Raw genomic sequence first — 22730 nt, forward strand, 5'->3', positions numbered from 1 at the left:
CTGTTGATGGGATTCAAGCCGCTACAGTCACCTACCGAAGGTCCATCTCCCGAGGATAAACAATAAACAATAAAGCTGCATTAAAGCCCCTGAAAACTTGGTTTCCAATGTCAAGTATTTCTCTTTGACACTTGATATTCATATAAAACATTGTGCTCATGTATGTTTTCAGAGCCTTTAATACAGCATAAATCCTGACAGCATGATATCTAACAAAACAGGCCCAAGGGACAGTCCAACTAATAGTGCCTGTTGTCACAATCAGAACTGACATCTATAATCAAGTCCAAAACCAAATCCATCTCAGTACAGTGCTCAAAGGCAATGTGATGACATCAGAAATCCCCCCTGCCTTCCACACAATCAGACCTGCCCTGCAGAAACGAGCTCCAAACAGCCCTGGGCTATTTTAGATCTAGGACAGCACTATACACTTTGGGACAGCATCTCCCCTTTTCTCTGTGCCGGCTTCCTCCTCCTCTATTCTCCTTTCCAAAATCATGTCATCAGTAACACACCTCATGGGTCTGCATCCCTGGATTATGTGACAATATTGAGCCAGCCCACTGAAAACTGATACGTTACCATGGAATAAATACCCTTTAACCTTATCCATTTATGAAGATTTCTACCTCTGCTGTGGTCCTTGGGAGCTAAGCCACATTTAGGGAGAGCAAAATGGCAGTAATCTTTTGCTATGATGAGGCTGTATGAAAACATATGATTTCATAACACAGAAAGAAATCTAAATTCACAGTTAGTGGTGGAAAAAGCTAAAAGTGTTACCTTCACTGAGGTTAAAACAAAAGAGAGGGTGGTGACAAAGTTGTCTCCAACAAAGAGTCCTTAATTAGGGTATTAATTAGAGGCTTCTGTATAGCTTTCTTAAAAAAGGAGCATCAAGTAATTTGACTTTTAATGGGTTCCCACAGCAACTGGGAAATAATAACATCGATAGCAGGCCTGAGCGATCCTGGAAACAAGCCTGGAAGTCTATGGCCATGCTAGTTGCCTAGTGAGGCTCTAACACTAATTTACATACCAGACAAAATTGTCAGACGGAAAAAAGTTTTCAGAGAGCGATCTATAGATATCATGTTACCATGAGCCAAAGTGAAATTCATCACTTCACAAGAGCCAGAAAATCATGCAAAAACTCGGGTGGATGATTGGTTAAAAGTTCATCACTGTAAAACAAGTGAACTTCAGAGGGCACTTGAAGACATGGTGTTTAGATTTCCAAAGCTGCGTGCTGGTGGTATAAATCTCACTTTTTGCCCCTTAAAATTCTAAACTTGTGTGAAATAATTGCAAACAGAGTTACAGACTAATATATTGCATATATGGTTGTAGAAAATGTCCAACAAGACTGGTTCTTTCCCATAATTTAGCAGTGATTTAACCCATGCTGATCACCACCGTGATGGGCAAGCTATTAAAAGCTATAGGCCTATAATTACCAAAAAAGAAAGGTGTCATGTCTGTACGTGATATAAGTGCATCCTCAACACCAAGTAATCACTTGCACAATAACAATATAAAAAGGCACTGGTGCATGTGTGGCCTGCTGCAGTATCTATCAATATGTTTCAAGGCACTCTTAATGAATGCACAAAGCTCAAAGGTGCTCCAAATTAATTAACGAACCAGGTACATCAAATTTTATTGACTGATTTTTTACAAATGCCACATCAATCCAAGCTGGGAGATCAAATAATGAGCTTCTGCGCAAGGTCAACGTTCTCATTTGGCCATGGGTTTGATTTTGAATTTTATTAACCTTTTAGACATTTTACCACCGCTGTGGAAAAAGAACTAACAAATCAGACAAAGTGGATTGATTTTTACAATTAAGGCCATCAATTTGCAGAAAACTTGGGTTAAAAATTTATATTTAATTAAGCTTCTAGTTTAAGAAAAAAACTACTTAAAATTAGCTACTACATTACCGGGCTGTAATAGCCAGTGATTAAAAAGGCAAAACTCAATTCCTGAATTCAGCATCACTGGATTTGTGTTTTGAGTAATCTGACCCTTTGAGTTACAGGAAAAAACACACACATGCACACCGCACCAAGTCACAAGCATGCACAAACAGAAAAGAGAACCAACAGCTTTATGAGCTAGATCTTGGAAGTTAAACCCATGATAAACAATCAATACCTCCAGGCAATATTAACTGCAGACAGGCATTATTGCCTGCAGCGGAGGTGAGACTTGACAAACACAGGAGGGAAAAAAAAGGCCATAATGGTGTAGTTAACATAGCAACCAGTGATATTTTACTGTCTCTTTGCACAAATTCACCATTATTATTTAGGAAGGGCTTTGATGAGATGCTGATCAATGCCAGCTACTCAGATATTTCAAGCATACTAAATATACAGAGCCGACCAGGTCTTCTGTGAAATACCTGTTCAAATAGTGTCCCAGCTGAAAGCTGGCTCTTGATAAGATGATTAAATACAACAGGGTGTAGAGTCAATATACAAACTGTCAAAATTTTATGCTAATATACAGGAAAGTAAAGTACAGTGACATTTTGCAGTAGCAGCATTTGATACAAGCCGTGCTGGCAAATAACAACATGTGACTTTAAAGGATACTTTGCTGATTTACAACCAGGTGTTTGTCACCGTGTTGTGGGTAGTGTGTGAAGATGAATGGTGTTTGGCCTTCCGCTGAGCAAACAGCACTGAGAAGTTGCCTGTGCCGTGAGCAAAAATCCGCCAAATGATGCAAAACACGTCATTTCATGTGTCATGCCACAGATTTTGGCTGGTGGATGGGCGGGGTGCTTTGGGAGCTGGCAGCACGAGGGGCACCTTAACGCTGTTCATTTGCACACACTCCCCACACTGCAGTGACACAGCACTCGTTGAAAATCTGCAAAGAATCCGGGTGTATAATGCTTTTGGTGATTTTCTCTCATTCATATACTGCTGATGGTATCTGATGTCCATTAAACATAGTCAAAGTCCAACTTAAGATGAACTAGGGGTGTAACTATACATCAGTCTGGATTGATTTATTGATTCAGTGATCAATAATCCAACATAAGTGACGCAAAATCAGTACATCAATACATATCATCTTTAAGATACGCCTTTACTTTGACATTCCCATGGCATATGTGTCTCCATTTCCATCCAAACACACAGCTTCCTAAAAATTTTAACAGTGCTAAAGGCCTGGTGTGAGGCAGATTATGGTAAGCAGCAAAGAAAAAGACAATGAGGACAATTACTGATATTGTCTTGTATTGATTGCGGGCACCTGAATTGAATCTGCATTCCTGACAATTACAGTAAGTGTTCACATTACATTCTGTGTTTAGGGAATGCTAACACGACTGCTAACACCATACATCAGTATCTCTTCTTTCTTCTTCCCTGGGCTCTGTGGGTCATCATTTAGCAATAACCAAATGTATTGTCAACAGATAAAAGCTGCAATAGCCAATCAATTAAAAATTAGCTGGCAACTGTTTTGATAATTAATCATTCAAGTCAATTTCACAAAAGGAGTGCCAAAAATGAATGCCGCCATTTTTCAAATGTGAGAATTTGCTGCCTTTCCCCATCTTAAAATCAACATCTTTGGGTTTTGGAATTTGGGAAACTGATATTTTATAGACTTAACTTAATCAATTAATTTTAAAAAAGATAATTAGATAGACTTATGATTGTCCATTACAGCTAAAGTTTTAGCAATTAAATAAAATGATAAATGACTTCCAAGATGAAATTTAGTGGTATTCAAATATGGCAATTTTGTTCAAATATCACTGACACTGACAACCTGTCTAATGATGCAAATGTTTACATCTGCTTGTCCCATAAAAAAAAAATAATTAATTAAAAAAAAAAGCCGGTCATTAAGTCGAGGCACTGTGGGCTGGACATGAGGAGGGCAAATCTGGAAGCTGCCGTCTGTAAGCATCTCATTCACTGATCTCTGATGAGAAACTCATTAAGTGGTTCAAACCACATGGGACTGAAGTGCTAGAAAGACAACAGTCTGTTATAGAACCACCGACTCTCGTAACATTAAGAGACTCCAGCTTTCTATAGTCTGACAGTTTTACGGCTGCATTGTACGGCCCACCATTCATACACATGAGACTCCGCTCAACGCATGCCGATACCCACATTCCCCCCCCTCTCTCCTCTAGCATGGCAGACAGGGGTCACCTTAGACTGAGGATGAAATTGAATTAGCAAATACTTCAAGCACTTCGACAGCTTTTTGGCCCAGCCTAGCTTTAGCTCTTATCCTCCGCAAAAAATACAGACTGACTTAAAATGCCACCCTTATACTGTCATTTGTGAATTGATTTCTCATGGATGACCATTATCCTTGCATTTAATACACCTTCATCTGGGGGATGCAATTCTGCCAGATGCCTTTAGTCGTAAAAAGACTGTGCAAAGCCTTTATGATTTGTGCATTGTTTGTTCATTGGACAGAATCGATGTGACTCTAATGTTGTTCAGCCTTGTTAAGCATAACCTAAATTAAAAATTTAGAACAAAATCACATCACTGAATGTCTAACATTCACGGAGCAGTGTGCTTCTTCCACTCTCCTATACACAGATAACTTTAAATACGTTGCTCTGACGAGGGCCAAGAACAGTAGTATCTCAGAAATCCCTTTAGACAGATAAGGCTTCTTGAATTAAATAGGATTAGTGGTCAATGACTGAAGCAGGTAATCCCCCAAAAAAGATGATCGTGAAGAGGATTCATTTCACTGATAAGACTAGTCATAAGAGAGAAGAAGAAAAATATGCCTGTAGTATTTTGTGTAATCCTGTCTCTTTTAAACTACGCAGGGCTCTGTTTAGGTTTTGTATTCTGTATTGTCAGTGTGTACAGCGATACACTGTTAGGCTGTTGCATCCCTACTATTGCTGAATGATTAGTTAGTGAATCATTAAGATGACCAAAAGAAATTAGTCAACAAGAATTTTGCTCAAAAATTGATTGTTAAAGTTGTTTAACAAGCAAAAATGCCAAATACTGCCTCTGTCAAGGCTGCTTAACTCCATTTCCTGTTACTGTACAATGAAATATTTTATTGTGCCAGCAATCAGAAGGTGTTATTAAGGGTTTTTCATTATTTTCTGACATTCTGTAGACTGAATAATAATACTTAAATCAATACCTGGACAGCAAATTAATCAATATAGAAAATAATCTTAATTTGCTGTCACACTTTGCCTTTCTAATGCTTCTTCTGACAATAGCCGGGGTCTTCATGTAACCAAAAGTGAATCTCAAGAGGAACCACATGATTATTATGAACCTAATAATGAGTGATATACATAGACTCAATGAGGTGAACCATCTAAATCCAGACTGCAAATATTTACATATGAATACACGCTACACTTCATTTTATAACAGCTGCACAATACACCACAGATGCAGCACAAAACTCTGCTGAAAAACAAAATCAGTTGCACAACAAATTATGATGCTATGTTTTGTTCAAAATAGTGACTGTAGCCTGGAGGATACAGCCAAGCATGCAGGCGTTTGTATTTATCACCACATCAGTGGTTAATATGTAGTTATATCCATCAGACTTTGGCATGCACTGGCAGTACACTGCATTCCTGAGATAGCAAGCAACGCCAAAACAGCCATGGTTGGACAAAAATGGTCACACTCAAACAAGCTTAAGACACCATTTTGGAAATCCACCGATTTCTAGATAACAACTCCGAGATGCCATCTTGCCAATTATCACCAGATTAGCCACCGTTAGCATGGCTATTCAACCATTCCGAAGCACCCCGTGCAGGAATCTATGCGGGTCACATAATAGTAACGTTAGCTTAGCTTAGTCTGCTAGCCTAAAAAGACAACCGCTAACCCGTCGTAGCAGCATCCCCGCATCCCTCGGGCGCACGCTGCTAAAATTGCTAATTAGCGAGCTAGCTGGGTAACGATTAGCAAACTACAATGAAAAACACTCACAGCAGGTCAGAGCGGACTGCACCGGAACAACAGTGGCTACTTTTACCGCCTGGACGCCAACCACTAACCATAAAACCCCGAGCCGTTACGACAACGGCTATCAGTTTGATTCCGCTATTTAAGCTAGCTCCTGTTAGCTTAGCCCGCTAGTTCCCCCGATGTAGCCGACACGGAGGACAATTGAAGGGATACGGAGGAAAAGAAAGACAGAAAAAAGCGAACAACTAGCAAGTCGACACATGGACATTCCTGCCCTCCATAATAGACATCGGACAAGACTTACCAAAGCCACTCGGTCGAACAAAAAAATGATTCCCCGTGTGCGTACGTGCTCTCTCCCGTGTTGTGTGCTCTGCCTCAGGTCGGTGCGGACTGACTGGCTCTGCTACAGCAGCGTTTTGTCGGACCAGTGGCGCAGGGAAGACAGCTTTCACCCGAAGAGACGGCCACCGTGTGGGGGATGGGGATGCACTGCCGGGAGGGAGAGAGGAAGGGAGGGATGCAGGGATGTAAGGAGAGAGGAGGGGGTCCGACCCACCGATAGAACATCCAGTGAAGCGGCTCTCATAATAGCCTTATAATAATAATCATAATACAGAAATCGATATAGCTCAAACTTATAAAAAAAGGAAAAAGCAAATGAGTGACGGAATGGCCTTAGTTTCTGTTGTCCATTTTGACTCATAGTCCTCAATCAATCAGTAACAGAGCATTTTATTTTAAGGATTGTTGCGACTAAACTGCTAATAAAGATAATTCAGATGAAGGGAGGTGGTTTGATTGTTATGTTGCTGTATAATCACAGTTACTTCTTTGTTCTGTTGTGTGTGTTCGCACTTTATTGATTGTGTTAATGAGAAGTGGCTTATATCCATACGTCGTTGCATATATTACCAGGATAGACACAGGCTGTAGTAGTATCTGTGCATGTCTGCAAAAGCCTGCCTTTATGTATCTTCGTAATCACCATTTCCAGGCAGGAAAGTGTGTTATTTGGTCAGCAGCACTGTGGCAGTGAAACGGTACTGCAGCATGACTGAAGTTCACGTTCACTATTTCAGAGGCTTTTACTTGGTGCGTATGTGCAGAAGCATTACCACAAATATTGCTCTGCAGCCAGGCAACGCCACCCAGTGGTGACAAGTTGCATTGCACCACAGTGACTCAATTTACCAAACATGCAGGGCCTGGAACCATGCCTGCTTTTTTTTTTAAATATTAAATTTATTTATTTATTTAGTCATTAACTTTTTAGTAACTTCACATAGGTGTCAAATGGACACAAAAACCCTACACATTTAAAGTGAACTAAAAGCAAAACAAAACATATAAAAATGGCCTACTCATGTGTAAGGTCTGATTTTGTACATATGGGTAGGCTAGGCCATTTTGACCATTTTTCATCAAAGTATCAATTGGGTTTTTAGTTTAATTGTAATTCTCTCCATTGTGTATGTAATATAAATTAAGTCAGTCTACTCGTTTATGGTTGATATGTCTTTCTTAAGCCATTTTCTGGTGATAGCCTTTTTACATGCCACTAACAACACCCTTAACAAATATTTATCTCGCTTTGCACAGTGAAGCTCGTCTAGATTGGCAAAGTGCATTGTTTTCAACTTAGAAACTTTTTCAACTTACAAACTACCTCCAGATAATTAAATTTTTTTTAATATATGTTGCCTATTTATTAATTTATTTATCTAATGAATACAGTTTTTGCTTGAATGTCATTCATTAATTTCTTACTTTACACATTTTATGTAATTTCTTATGTGTCCTGACTTCTTAGCCCATCTCTTGTGCTGCAAGTGAATTTATCCCAAACTACTACACTGGGCCCCAGCATAGTCCCACCGAGCAAAGACCCAGTCTGTAAAACGACCAATGAGCGAGAACTACAGTTCCCAGCTACCACTGCGCACTGCTCTACCGCAAACAAAGAGCCGCATACATGCACACACTACTCGAGGGCTTTTAATAAACGACAGCAACATCTTGTTATTACTAACAAAACAGCGCACTTTCAGCAAAGATCATTTTAGTGACAAGTATATTCGCGGAAAAACAAGAAGCTGTCCGAGTCCTCGCGTGATTTCACGTTTCCGGAAGTTAGAATGGCATGAGAAGAGAGAGCTGTCCGAGGTGCTGACACTGTGAGTAGCGCTTGTCCTGCTTCAGACTACATATCTCTATATTTCACGTCTATATCTATTACTTGTATAACCTATGTTGGACTTTTAACATCAGTGCATCATCTCAGGTAGTGTGTGTTATCTTAATTTTGAACTGAGTAATTGTGTGATAATACTGAATGTGCTAGACAAGATCTTACCTTAAACTGTTCTCAGTAATATTAAGCATTTAGTTTACTAATTTCTGCTCACCCTTCTGTGTGTCTTTCACACACAGACACATACATAGTCACATAATATAAGGGGGCAGGCTCAGCCTCTTTATTATCTGTGAAAATGCATCATGCTCTTTATTTAATTTCAATTTTTTAATTTAATCAGAGTTTGAAAAGATGGATGAACCTCAAGAGTCACCGTCATGTATCACCAACGCCCACAACTCCAGCAGCAGCCCCCCCAGCAGTAAACCTGGCAGTGCTCCACTATGCAACGGGGTCCCAGAGTGCAGGACCCTACTGCGGGTGCCTGAGTCACACGGACTTCAGCTGCTGGGTGTGCTCAGATCCTTCAGGGAGCGAAGCCTGCTGTTTGACTTCACCATTAAGGTCCAGGAACATAGTTTCCCCTGCCATCGCTGCGTCCTTGCAGCATGCAGTGATTTCTTCAGGTACTCTATCTATTTATCTATCTATCTGTCTATCTATCTATCTATCTATCTTTCTGTTAAAATGTAACTGCTCTGTGTTTAGGGCCATGTTTGAGGTGGATATGCGAGAGCGTGGGGATGGTTCAGTGACTCTAGGTAACCAGTCTCCAGAGGCGGTGGGTTCTTTCCTGGACTTCGCCTATACTGGAGAGACACTCATCACTGATGGCAACGTAGACATGCTGTTTCAGATTGCATCTTTTCTGCAGGTAGAACTACAACCAGTCTTTCTTTTTCCTAAACATACAGTGCATCACACCTGTGATTTTCCCACTATGACAAGGCAAAATGTCTGCTGCACACTCCCATACTGGTGTCTAATTAGACCTCCTGTCACCTGTTATAACTGGAAAACTTAATACTTAAGTATTCTTACTGGAACATGAACTTTGGGGACCTCACCATGTAATCTCCCCCAACTGCAACACAAGCAAAGGCATGAATGGATTACTGAATGGGCTAATAGGGCACAGGTCCAGGGGCCCAAAGTGTAAGGGAACCCCCCTGACTGTCACTGGTAAAATGTCACTCGAAGTGACAAGTACTGACCAGGAAGAGACTCAAAATGACCACAAAAAAGATGCGAAGAGACACAAAATAACTGTTGTATTGTATAAAGAGAACTGGATCCAAAAGCACGACTCAGACAGCTGTTCAGTTTAAAGTGGATTTATTTTCAATAAAGCAAGAAGGGGTGTCTTCGGTTGATCCAGGGTATTCGGGAGACACAGGGCAGGCAGGCCGAGCAGGGCTGGAAACAGGCTGGCAGGCTGGAGTGGCAGGTAAATGGGTGACCGGTGAGTGTGGATCTGAGGCACTGAGAAACAAGGTTCAGGCCAAAAATCCAAGAATAAAAAAAGCAATGAGCAACAAGTAGGCCGTAGTTAGTAACGCAAGGTAGACTGAACTGCAGAGTCAGGGTATTTGTACTGCTGGGTGTCATTAGTGGATGGCTTTTGGCTGAGCAGGCTGATCAGCAGGACTGATGAGAGCCACACCCAGACACACAGACACAGAGAGAGACAAATGAGGAACCACAAGAAACAAAGGGGAGGGGGTAAAATGGCTGACACATTAGGAATAAAGAAAAGGCACAGACTGACACAAAGAGACACAAACAACCAAAAAAGAGACATAAATCCACAAAAAGATGCATATGGCTATAAAGAGATGAAAAAAAACCCCTGCTTCTATGTAGGGGAGGTGGTGGGGCCTTTTGTATATCTGTGCCCAGGGGCCCATAGTCATAATCCGCCCATGAGCAGAGGTCTAATCAAGCAAGTGAACACACCTGTGTGCAGGGCCTTTATTAAACTACAATAATTAACAGCTGAAGGAATAGTAGTTCTTGAAATAATAGTTGATTAAAAATATACTTGTCTCTAAGTTGCAGTTATTTTAAATATGTATTGTATATTGTTTTACAGTATATTGTAATTCTCATGGATGTTTTCTCAAGTGTTCATGTCGTTCTTGTTCTGTCCTCAGGTGTCAGTCCTGTCCCGAGCGTGCAGTGACTTCCTGATAGGAACCATGGACCTCTCTAACTGTCTGTCCCTCTTGTCCCTGGCTGAGGTGTACGGCTCGGCCTCCCTCCTCCAAAGTGCCAATGACTTTGTGGTTCAGAACTTCTCGGACCTTTCCAAAACCCAGGACTTCCTGGATATGCAGGTGCAGCTTAAGAGCGGACACAATAAGGAAGTTAATTAATCAAAGAAACTGAGGTTTATTCCTTTGACTAGTTTATACCTTGACTGTATATTATGTATTATGTATGTATATTATCTAATTTCCATACACATAGGGCATAACATTGTCCCAATAATTACACTTAATAAATCATAGGGTGTCCACGGTGAGACCTTTGTCAGTATAACTAGTGTAAACAGTGATTTTGATTTGACAAGTAACCTTATTATCATCCCAACATCAAAAAGTCTGACTGAATTCACTCTGTATTTACTGTTTCAATTGCTTCTTATAGCTAAATGTGTTGGAGGCATGCCTAAGGTCAGATGCTCTAAACGTGCCCAGTGAGGAGACCGTGGTGAAGTCGCTTCTCAGATGGACACGCCATGATCTTGCTACAAGACAAAAACTGTTGCCGGGCTTGTTATCTCTAACCAGACTCCACCATCTACCTGCACCTGCACTAACGGTATGCACACAATGCACGTGCTGGATTTTTGCTTTTATAGTTGGTCTTGTGATTGTCTCATCCTTCATGTATCACCCCTCTCCTTCTCTCTCAGACGCTGCGTGACTCCGACACTCTCCTCTACGATAATGAGTCCTGTCTTGCCCTGTTCTCAGAGGCTCAGAGCAGGCAGGATCAGTACAGCGGCCTGCTCTCTGACGCCAGGCCGGCCACCACGCAGAGTTACATCTACATCCACAAAACGGAGGAGAACGGGGAGAGCCGCCACACCTTCTGCTACTGTCTGGAAACAGATCAGTGGAAAGAGCTGGGAACAGGGCACGGAGAGGGGACAGCCACAATGCCAGACCCACCGGGATCCTACCTTACAAGCTTTGCTGAGAAGGTACGTTTTTGGGATTGGATCTTGAGTCCTGCAGTGGTTCTTTTAAAATTAAATTAATTCCATCAACTTATGACCCCTTACTATAAGTTATAGCTTTGTTGTGGGCTTTTATGTCTTGTTTCAAAAGCTTTATAGAGACCACACAGCATAAAAGTATCCATTATTTCGCAAGAAATAAAATAACAGTTAAAGAAAGTGAAAAATATAAATCTATTTTTAAACATCCTTATCCCTTTAGTTATCTTTTAAACCCTAAGCTTAATCGTTGAAACCCTTGACAGGTGTAAAAAAAGTTTGAAAAAGTTCACCATCTTCTCCTCTTTCCTCTGTATCCAAGATGTTTGTGACAGGCGGTTGCCGGGGTAACTGTTGTCGTGCAATACGTCTCCATGTGGCCGAGCCGTTCCACGACGCTACGGACGAGGTTTGGTGCTACTGTCCTGTGACTCTAACCTGCACGCCTGCACCTGCCATGCTGAAGCCCAGAACCACGCACACAGCTGTAACCTGCCTGGACCGCTTGTACGTCATTGGAGGACGGACCAAGGGATCCAGAGGGGGAGCTCCCAGTCTGCTGGAGGTAACAGTGTCTCCACCCTGTACAGCAGCAATGGGAGTGCAGTTTATTTGTGCAGTACTAATTATTTTCTTTCCTCTAGGTGGAGTATTATAACCCTCTAACTGAGACCTGGTGCTCTGTCAGCCCGCTGCCAACTGCCATCTTCTACCCCGAGGCCAGTGCTTGTGACAGTGTCATCTATACACTAGGATCAGAGGTGGAGATCACAGACTCCTTTAACCCCTCACTGGACTGCTTCTTCCGCTACGACGCCCAGCAGGACCAGTGGAGCCGCCTGGTGGCAGAGTTTGGCCAATTCTTCCATGCTACACTGGTCAAGGCGGTGTCAATTAATAACACACTGCACCTCTGTGACCTGTCCACATATAAGGTGAGACATCAGATGGTAACTGAGGAATGAATGAGTTGTCTGTTCTTGCACTGAAGTGTGAGACATTAAAAAGTAGTTTAAGTTTTCAAAGCAGGACTGTTTGAATAGGTCAACTCAGAGTTCAAAGTGTGACTTTTTCCCCACATCCAGGTCTACAGTTTTTGTCCAGAGACCTGCGTGTGGAAGGGGGAAGGGTCATTTGAGTGTGCTGGATTCAATGCTGGAGCAGTCGGTATGAGAGACAGAATCTACATCCTAGGTGGAGACTATTCTCCCGACGAGATCACTGATGAAGTACAGGTAGGAGAACCTTTTCATCCAGAGAAACTGACCTATTCTCACTTCTATTGGCTAAGGTGCTGTTCTAAGTCATGGGTTTTATGAGCTAAAGGTGATGGCCACGTAATGCATTGACAGCTTATCTAATGGCCTTATGGCTCTTTGCTTTCAAGAATCTTAGAGGAAGTGATCACTAGCTCACCAGATAAATTTTGGCATCAAAATTACATGCACAACCATCTCTAGGGTTTACAGAGGATGGAGAGAAAATATCCAGTGAGCAGCAGTTCTCTGGGTAAAAATGCCTTGTTGATGCCAGACGTCAGAGGAGAATGGCCAGACTGGTTCAAGATGATAGAAAGGCAACAGTAACTCACATAACCACTGGTTACAACCAAGGTCTGCAGAAGACCATCTCTGAACCAACAACATGTTGAACCTTGAAGCAGATGGGCTACAGCAGCAGAAGACCACACCAGGTGCCACACCTGTCAGCTAACAACAGGAAACTGAGGCTACAGTTCACACAGGCTCACCAAAACTGGACAATAGAAGATTGGAAAAACGTTGCCTGGTCTGATGAGTCTGGATTTCTGCTGCCACATTCAGATGGTAGGGTCAGAATTTGGTGTAAACAACATGAAAACATGGATCCATCCTGCCTTGTATCAGTGGTTCAGGCTGATGGTGGTGGTGTAATGGTGTGGGGGATATTTTCTTGGCACACTTTGGGCCCCTTAGTACCAACTGAGCATGGTTTAAACACCACAGCCTACCTGAGTATTGTTGCTGACCGTGTCCATCCCTTTATGACCACAGTGTACTCATCTTCTGATGGCTACTACCAGCAGGATAACACACCATGTCACAAAGCTCAAATCATCTCAAACTGGTTTCGTGAACATGACAATGAGTTCACTGTACTCCAATGGCCTCCACAGTCATCAGATCTCAATCCAATAGAGCACCTTTGGGATGTGGTGGAACAGGAGATTCACATCATGGATGTGCAGCCGACAAATCTGCAGCAACTGTGTGATGCTATCACGTCAACATGGACCAAAATCTCTGAGGAATGTTTCCAGCACCTTGTTGAATCTATGCCATGAAGAATTGTGGCTGTTCTGAAGGAAAAAGGGGTCCAACCCGGTACTAGCAAGGTAAAAGAATGGAAGACTGGATAAATGGGTCAGGAAAGGAAAGGAGTAGGGAGAGTGGGTTGAGAAAACTGAGACAAACAGGAAAGAAGGGGTAACAAGGTGACTGGAGATGTGGCCCTGCTTCCAACCCTGAGCTAACTAGTTCATTTAAAGTTATTTAAATGTATTGCTGAAGGTGTGCTCATTCATTCTGTTCATTTTTTGGGGACAGAGGGTATTCATCCTCTATGGTATGTGTGTGTTCTTGTGGCCGGTACAGGTGTACCACAGTGGGAGAAGCCAATGGGAGGAAGTGGCCCCCATGCCCAGAGCGCTCACCGAGTTCCACTGCCAGCTCATCAGCTTCAACAGATACAAAGACCCATGGGGTGACACAGCATGATCCACAGCAGACACACGCCCGCACGCACTCATTAATACATGTGAGTGGAAGTACATGCGTGTGTTAACATGTGTCACTGATGTAAGCAATACCCACGAGTCTCCTCTGTGCATGACGGACAGCTGACTGAGAGAATGTTCAACTAACACCACATGTCTCCCACATCATTATAACACAAGAGCACCTGAGCCAAATGATTTATTACAGTTTTTTTTATTTGAAGATTTGATCCTTATATTTGTATGTGTAAAGCGCTCGCTGTCATAGGAGTGTTGTTGTGTCAATCAAAATATGGTCCCTCCCATGGAGGAGCCCTATTGAGCAGGAGACTGTTTTAGAAATCCTATTTTAGTAACTGATTTTTTTCTGCTTTGTATGTTATAAAAAGTAGAATTCGCCCACATAAGAGCTCACAGTTTATCAGCTCTCCTACAGCTACAATATAGAGAAGGAGACTTTGATATGTAAGACTTTTAAAGCTCCATTTACTCAGCTGTCAGGGGGATTTGGTGTCCTTTTCCTGCATTTGTGGATTTTGCAGCCTAAATGAATCAAATGATTTTGTTCTGGCAACATCACACAAAACACCTCAGAAGTCCTGTTCAACTAAATGTGCTTTATTTGATAGCACAGATCAGAAAATACACATTATTCTGATTTTCTTAGTTGTTTTGCTGCTCACATTTAAAACTCAGCTAAAATAACTCATGCCAACACTGTGTAAACTATGTGGGTGGATTTTGGCTTTAGACTACTTGCCTTTATTCTGTTTCAGACTGTCATGTGTCCATGCATGCCCTGTTTCTCCTCTCATAATATATTCTATATGTGATCAGTACACAGATCACCTGATTATCTTCAGTAACTGCTTGTTTGATGGAAATGTGTAACTATCATAGAGGAACACTCCGTAGCTTCAAAGAACACAGTAACTTAAAAATTTCAGAAACCGTGAGGAGAAAATTGTGGGCTTCATGGTGTGTATCGTGAATGAGCATTTGTGTCATGAAACAGAAAAAGAAACCGACAAATGAAAGACTGTTTAATGGCAAAAAGTGAACATAAAAATAATGCTTCATTATTTGTGTTAATGTCTCTTCGGTATCTTCACTGACACATTCATCACTTAGTACAAACAGAACAACAGACACAACAGCAGAGTTCATTGTGTCAAAGGTTACGTAAATGAAACAATCTTTGGAAATGACATGGGCGACTGTGCTATTTATAGTGACATTGCAGTGTTTTATAGCCTTCATTTTAAAGGTTCCCACGGTGAAAAAATACAGCCAAACCCCCCCTGGTGATTTATTTTTATTCACTCCCTCATCTCTACTGTGACCTTCCCTTCGGGTCTTGCCAGAAATTCAAAGCCACAGTCGAAAAACATCTCAGAATACAAATACAGATCCAAGAGTTTGTCATTGTCAATCTGCCCTGGTTTATGACCTCATATCAGTGACTGTATATAAAGATGGACAATGCGTCTTCACTTCCTCCCACTGCTGAAAAATGAAGCCAAACTAACCCAGAGTCAGTGGTTGCAATTGTGTGCTGGTATCATTTGGAGCCAGAGCCTGTGTAGTAGCGATCTCCATAGTACTTGTTTTCCACCTATACACCTGTCCAACTAATCCCAAGCAGCGTCATTGATCACGAACACACACAGCTGTCAATCATGACGTCAACCCCCCTTTTTTTAAAGCATCAAATAACTAATTAAAACCAAAATTATCAGGAAAAATCAACACTTGAACATAAGACCTACCTAATATGACAGTAACCATCTTTAGGTAAACCTAACCCCTATTTGACAAATACTTTGAGTTTATAGTTTGGCCCATTTCCCTTTTGCTAACACTGACTTACACTGCAGCCAGCCACTAAGATGTTTTGGCTTCACTTTTGGGGAGTTGTCATGTTGTCCATCTTTATATACAGTCTTGGTCTCATATGAAGACTAGAGCTCTGAATCAGACCAGTGCCCATCATGAAAAGATGTAAACACTGTGCCTGAACAAGAATCAATCAGCAGCAGAATCCTACAGTAACCATGCTGGCTTCCCTCTGAACGTTTCTCTACCTCTCGTTCATCCCCTCTCTTGTTGCTCCATGGTTCAGTCCTGGTAAGTTTTCACCAGCAGCCACATCAGCAGCACAGTGATTAAGACGATCATGAAGTTGAGGAACAGCTCCTGCGCCGAGCGGTCCATGGTGGTGTCGGAGAAGAAGGAGACAAGGGGGAAGGATGCAGAAAATGTTGTTGGATGTTTTCAAGAGGTGCAACTGGTCCTGGACCTGAGAGGTGTAGAGAGACATGAGCAATATAACAGGCATAACAAAGGCAAATACGTGAGTATGTCTGTCGCCACCTGTTCAGACTTCAACAGGCAGAGGGTCCACAATATCCCCAAGTATACACACGGGACATGACAAACACACTCACAAAGCACACTTAATGATACACTAACACACACATGATCAGGTTAGAAAGTAAAGCTGTTCCCAAGTCCCTTTACACTCATTGATTTTCATGGGATTTGGAAGCCAACTTTAGCCCAAACATTTTTCAGAATGGTAACACAAAATCAGATGTAGTCCGTGAGCTGTTACCTCTCTTCGTTTGGCAGTGATCTCACTATGACCAGGAAAAGGTGAAAGCAGGTGTTATGTGTCCCAGCAGAGCCTGACCTCTGAACGCTTATCTTCTTTCTGGAAACTTCTCTACAGTGGCAACTCTGCTCTCCACAGCATCAATGAGCAGCTGATCCTTTTGCCGTTGTCCAGCTCTGTGCGGTCGCCAAGGGCAGGGCCCGCTCCTAAAGTAGCCATCCTTGGGGGACCGCCCATGTTTCACATACACACAGACTGATGTCACGCACCAACTAAGCAGCCAATAGAGTGTGTTATTTTCTGCGGTATCATCCACTGGTGTGTTTCCCATTATCACCATACAGAGTCTCTCTAACACACACACACAGACACACAACAGAGGAGGGACACAGGGTTATTTATAAAACATTATTGCAGATACTAGGTGGATTACAGTTGTTCCAAACACAATACTCACATCTTCTGATGGCTATGAAACTGTAACAGTATCACTCAGTATGTGTGTGAGCTATGCAAAGAGGAGAGAAGAATAATAGAGCGACCTCTCCAAAATGCAACATTGGACGCATGTAGGTTTAATACCAGCTAATGCCTCAATTCATCATGCTGTCTGCCCTGTCACAGAGGAACTCTGCAAAAGAAAAAGCAAAGGTTAATACTTCCCATAGTTATTCAGTATCACCACATGGTTCTGGATAACATCTGCCAGTCTGCTGCATGTGGCTGGCACCCTTCCTACATGGGTTTCTCTTCACTGATCGATAGACAGACACAAGCAACCAGGCTAAATCAGATTCTACTCCCCTCAGTGAAGTGCAGACAGGCTGATGGGCAAACAGGCACCAATGTACTGTACAAGCACTGCTGGGAAAAGAAGTTTTTTTTTTTTATAGCTCTGTATTACAAAATGTTGCTTGAATGTTTCATGTCAAACTTGGAGGAATTAATCAATCCTGTTTGCCTTCTTAGAGTTAAAGTTTGATATCACTATCACATCACACTATGTTGGTGTGTTAAATGTCAAGTTACAGCCAGCAGCTGCTATGGTTAAGGCATGGCGTGATTTTGCCTGGAAATGCCCTTTGGTCCGACATCCCATTGTTCCGACCATATTAAACCCATTGTTCCGAAGTCCCGTTGTTCCGAAATCATCATGATTCCCTGTGGTTAAGGTCTGGTTAGGTTTAGGCACAAAAACCACTTGGTTAGGGTTAGGAAAAGATCATGGTGTGGGTTAAAATGAAAAAGAAAGTGGCAAACACATAAGCCGTGAGCCTGTTTCGCCTCAAGCCTTTCCCAGCTGACCCAGTGCCAGTCGTGGCACACCATCAAGGTAGAAATACGCCCACCGGGAGCCGTTCAGTACTGCGGACCGTCGGACTAATGGGATGTCAGACCAATGGGCTGTCGGACCAATGGGCTGTCGGACCAATGACATGGACCCATTTTGCCATGTAGGACATGTTCCTGGATCAACATCCAACATTGCATTCCTGGACAAACATTGCAATCAGAGCCTTCTGACATCATCAGTCTGCTCCTGTGCTTCTTTAAAAATTCCTTTGTGCTTCTTCAGAGCTAAGCTAGTTTTCCAAAATGACATTAGAAAAATTGATTTAAAAAAAGTCCTCCGTAACATTAAACAAAAACTTTAGAAGCTACTGCAGGGTTAATGAGTTTCTAAGTGGGTTGGCTAAACTAACAAGCAAGCTTGCCAATAGGCTAGAATATTATCAAGTTACCTTACTAAGAAGGCTATGCTAACAAGTAACCTTGCTAATAAGCTAGAATATTATCAAGTTAGCTTTTCAAGTTAGCTTGCTAACTAGGGAGGCAATGCTAAAAGGAAGCTTGCCAATTGGCTAGAATATTAGTGAGTTAGCTTGCTAACTAGGAAGGCTATGCTAATGAGTAAGCATACCAGTAGGCTAGAATATTAGCATGATAGATTCATAATTAAGAAGGCTATGCTATTGGGTAAGCTTGCCAATCGGCTGGAATATTAGTGAGTTAGCTTGCTAACTAGGGAGGCTATGCTAAAAGGAAGCTCACCAGTAGGCTAGAATATTAGTGAGTTAGCTTGCTAACTAAGACGGCTGTGCCAAAAAGAAGTTTGCCAATAGGCTAGAATATGAATGAGTTAGCTTACCAACACTACTGACAAGTAAGCTTGCCAATAGACTAGAATATTAGTTAGTTAGCTTGCTAACCAAGAAGGCTATGCTAACGAGTAATCTTGCTAATAAGCTAGAATATTAGCAAGTTAGCTTACAAACTATGAAGGCTTTACTAAGGAGTAAGTTTGCCAATAGACTAGAATATTAGCAAGTTAGCTTGATAACTAGGAAGGCTATGCTAACGAGTAAGCTTGCCAATAGGTTGGTTAATAGGGAGTTAGCTTGCTAACTAGGAAGGCTGTGCTAACGAGTAAGCTTGTCAATAAGCTAGAATATTAGTGAGTAAACTTGCTAAGTAGGAGGGCTATGCTAACGAGTAAGCTTGCCAATAGGCTAGAATATTGTTCACTAACGAAGCATTTTTCAGTTGCAAATACCTGCGATTAACACAATTTCCCTCCTTTTTTTATAGCCTATTAAAAACTTTTTTTTCTGCAAGATTGCAGTGCTTGTGTTGATCCAGGACCACACAAATAAAAAGAGTTTTAAATAGACAATGTGTCCAGGTCTTTGCAACTGCAAAATTACATTATCTCTACTCTTAATGTTAGTGAACAATACTTTAGTTAGTGTAGTCTACCTAGTTAGCAAGCTAACTTACTAAGATTCTAGTCTATTGGCAACCTTGTTAGTATCGCCAACTCACTTAGCAAGCTAATAGCTTAGGGCTGTAATTGGTTGATTGCAATATTAGTCCAGGGATGGGATGTGGGCTGTTGATCCAGCAGCCTCTTACTTGGCAAAATCATGACATGCAGTAGTTATGGTAGTTAAATCCACTGAGACCACATTCTACCAGAGCTACCTGTCTTGTGACAGTACAGATTAAACAACTAAAATATGATGTGTTAACTTGTGAGCTTGCTGCTACTGGAAGGCAGATGTTGTTACCCTTGGACGGAGCCAGGTGAGCTCTTTCCCTCTGCTTTACTGTATGCTAAGCTAAGTTAACCAGCTTCTGGCTGTAGTCATGACAGAAAGCAAACAAGTGTATTTGACAAAAGTTTCCCTTAAATACTATTTTTTTTATTATTAAGTTTTGTTTTTTTTTGTCTCTCTTGTCTTTGTGTGCACCCATTGTACCCGTACATTCTTCCTCTTTGTTATGCTGGTGCTAAGAAAGGGGTTTTGACAGTTCACCAGAGCGAACCTCTCAGCTCATCTCACACTTGACAGCTGCTTAAAACAGTGTTATCTCTGAACTAATGTTAAACCCCCTTGACACACACACACACCTTCTCCCGTACACAAAGGGTCACAGCAGGACAAAGTGTATGAGCTTGGCAGCCTTGAACCTTTCCATCACGGGATTCCAAGGTCATTCCCAGAGGATTTAACAGATCAAAACGGCTGCCATTTTATCACCCTGCTGCCCTGCCAGCGTCGGACCAATAGCTATTTGACCCAGGGATTCCCATTGTCATGGAGATCCAGAGCTGGGGTGATTGAATAAAGCAAGGCGAGGTGTGCAGGCATCTCTGTGCAGGGTGGACCACAGCCCACTCTGACAGCTGTGTGTGTGTGTGTGTATGTGTGTTTAAGATAGAAAAGCACTGGCAGGGTTACCCTCTAAATCAGTGGAGAGACAGGGGTGTCAACAAGGCCTCAGACACACCATTCCACACATTCTGGGACACTGTGTGTGTGTGTGTGTGTGTGTGTGTGTGTAAGTGTACGTGCATATATGTGCATGCAGTAAAACGACTGTTTATTATCTGGTGAAGTCTGGTGACAGTTTTATGCTTGTCAGCTGTAGGTGTTATGGCAAAAAAAGAAACAGGGTAAAACTCAAATCACTAATAATATCAATAATATCTCAGTAATCAGTTTATGCCACAAGACAATTAGCTTGAATATGTAAAGTAAGACGGGAAACAGCTGCCCTTAAGCTCCATTATTAACTTGTAAATATTTAACATAATTCAACAGAGCTGATTTTATAGCTGCCAAGATTTGCATCCACTGCAATTTAACCTTAACCCTTGATTTTGTCTCGACACCTTGGAGTCAGATGGTTTCTACAGTCCATATTTTAGGCAACTATGGTTCATGAGCGTGAATATTATGGCTGACACTCACCTTGCCTGCGAAAGGAGGGGACTGTGGGGGAATGTGTTTTGCCGAATAATGCATCCACACTGTTACTTTAATTCTAATTATCTGTGAATTAGAATATATAAATAACCTTCAGGGAATATTGAAGGTTATTTTAAGGTTTTTAAAACCCTTCAGAGAACCTTCAGAGAATGTTCCCTAAAGGTTCTCTAACTCCTTTTTTCTTCTTAAAAACCTTAGATCTAAAAATTAGAACATTTAAATGACCTTCAGAGAACATTCCTGAGAAGTTCTCTAAAAACCATTGAATAACCCTCAGCGAATGTCACCCGAAGGTTCTCTGACAACCAATTAACTATTTAAAAAATGGTCAAAAACAAGATTCCATGCATAAATTTGCTAATAGGGAAAGCATCTCCCTGGTGCCCTTATTAAATAAAGAAAATATGCCTCGTGATTTAGCCTGCACATTACTTTACAAATAGCTGGCACTGAACAATTATTTATCCCACAGCTTTGCTCATTTAAAGTGTCTGAATCTTTTCCACTACAGCAGCAGTTTTGATTGGAGGAGACACAGGAATTCATCTCAGCTGACTGTCATCCTGACAGAGCTGATACACACACCCAATGCAAGGCTCAGCCCTGTTAATATTTTTGGCCAGTTACAATTGTGTTTGAACATCAGATCTGCTGCCAAAGACCTCACCTAGTAGCTTCTGTCTGTAATATCCCCTTTAGCTTCCAATTAGTCATTGAATAGACTGATCTTTCACATTCTTCACTGCTTTACTGCTTTACTGCTTCACTGCCATCTGTAATGTGAGATAACCCTTTGGCTGTATACATTTTCTTAAACAATGAAAATGTTTAAAATTCCATGGTTGCACATCAGTTATGTTTCCCTTTGAATGAATTAATTAGCCCTAGAAATGATCATGTGGCAAACATATTTCAGTCGCTGGAAAGATTTCATGAAGGAACTATGAATAAAACAGTTTTGGCTGATATACTTATGCACTTCTACCTGTTTTATCACCTTGGTTTTTTATGACTCTCATCCTCCATCCAAGAACAGACAGACGTGTGCTTGTATGGAGTCCCCAGAGATCAAAATCCCTATTTTAAAAAGCAGGACCTGGTTTCTTTATTCATCCATCTCTGTCATGCAGGCTCCAGCTAATTAGAATGCAAAGATGCCAGCAACATGAGTTTGGCCTCTGGCTACCGGCCTTGCATATCAAAGGGTGATGGCATGCCTCAGGGTGCACAAGTGGTTCCACTCTAGTTCTCATCGTTACACTGCTTTTTCAGAGCTTGGCTGATGTGCGAGGTGAAGCTGCCCTTGAGCACTGGCAAGGGAAATATACTCCTAATCTCCTGTTCAGAACCTGAAAGTGATATTTCCACTTGGCAGAACGTTGACTCCCATTGTTTACAAGTTCGTGAATGGCTATACCAAATGTACTGTTAAAATTAGACTGGTAAGATGGGGTTCAGAGTTTGTCTGGAAACAGCAGTTGAAAAACAAATCTCACAACAAGCTCCAGCTTTTGATCCTGCCACATGATCTTCATTAGCAGATGAATCATTCGTCAGCCACTAAGTAGTCGCTGTGGTGTGAATGTTTTCTCAAACAATTTAAACTTTCAAATACAGGTAACTTCTCCATGTGCTGGGGAATATTGTGTGACATGTTTGAAAGTTCCAGCTACTAAATGGAGCAAGTGGTATGATCGTTTT

At 41.7% G+C, this 22730-nt stretch overlaps 3 protein-coding genes across 5 annotated transcripts in view; 1 reads left to right on the forward strand and 2 right to left on the reverse strand.

The window, feature by feature from the left end:
• Window positions 1–6660, reverse strand: part of fam168a (family with sequence similarity 168 member A) — a 33587-nt gene extending 26927 nt beyond the window's left edge. The window contains exon 1 of one of the 2 annotated variants that reach the window (XM_033630871.2): window positions 6271–6660. The gene's annotated coding sequence lies outside the window, so the exon portion shown is untranslated. The remainder of the gene's footprint in view (window positions 1–6270) is intronic. The other variant, XM_033630872.2, reaches the window with a different exon arrangement.
• A 222-nt stretch (window positions 6661–6882) lies between these two features.
• On the forward strand, window positions 6883–15223 carry kbtbd3 (kelch repeat and BTB (POZ) domain containing 3). 2 transcript variants are annotated; one of them, XM_033630309.2, is made up of 10 exons: window positions 6883–8143; window positions 8504–8789; window positions 8872–9037; window positions 10317–10499; window positions 10813–10986; window positions 11081–11371; window positions 11709–11951; window positions 12031–12321; window positions 12472–12621; window positions 14020–15223. In XM_033630309.2, exons 2-10 carry the CDS (start codon window positions 8515–8517, stop codon window positions 14140–14142), a joined length of 1896 nt encoding a protein of 631 aa, XP_033486200.2. In that variant the 5' UTR covers window positions 6883–8143; window positions 8504–8514; the 3' UTR covers window positions 14143–15223. The 2 variants fall into 2 exon arrangements, with proteins under 2 accessions (XP_033486200.2, XP_033486201.2); XM_033630310.2 differs by having other exon boundaries at window positions 8123–8250.
• On the reverse strand, window positions 15172–16963 carry sln (sarcolipin). Its single transcript, XM_033630312.2, has 2 exons — window positions 16756–16963; window positions 15172–16440 (listed from the first exon to the last, which is right to left on the reverse strand). The coding sequence occupies exon 2, from the start codon at window positions 16353–16355 to the stop codon at window positions 16260–16262; it is 96 nt and encodes a 31-aa protein (XP_033486203.1). The 5' UTR covers window positions 16356–16440; window positions 16756–16963; the 3' UTR covers window positions 15172–16259.
• Between the last annotated feature and the right edge of the window lie 5767 nt (window positions 16964–22730).

This window comes from Epinephelus lanceolatus, chromosome 4 (assembly GCF_041903045.1).
Source record: "Epinephelus lanceolatus isolate andai-2023 chromosome 4, ASM4190304v1, whole genome shotgun sequence".
NCBI classification, from domain to species: Eukaryota; Metazoa; Chordata; class Actinopteri; order Perciformes; family Serranidae; genus Epinephelus; species Epinephelus lanceolatus.

Coding starts and splice junctions, on each gene's coding strand:
- kbtbd3 (XM_033630309.2), top strand. CDS start 8,515: ATGGATGAACCTCAAGAGTCACCGTCATGTATCACCAACGCCCACAAC. Junction 10,500..10,812: donor AGGACTTCCTGGATATGCAG/GTGCAGCTTAAG, acceptor TGCTTCTTATAG/CTAAATGTGTTGGAGGCATG. Junction 10,987..11,080: donor TACCTGCACCTGCACTAACG/GTATGCACACAA, acceptor CTTCTCTCTCAG/ACGCTGCGTGACTCCGACAC.
- sln (XM_033630312.2), bottom strand. CDS start 16,355: ATGGACCGCTCGGCGCAGGAGCTGTTCCTCAACTTCATGATCGTCTTA.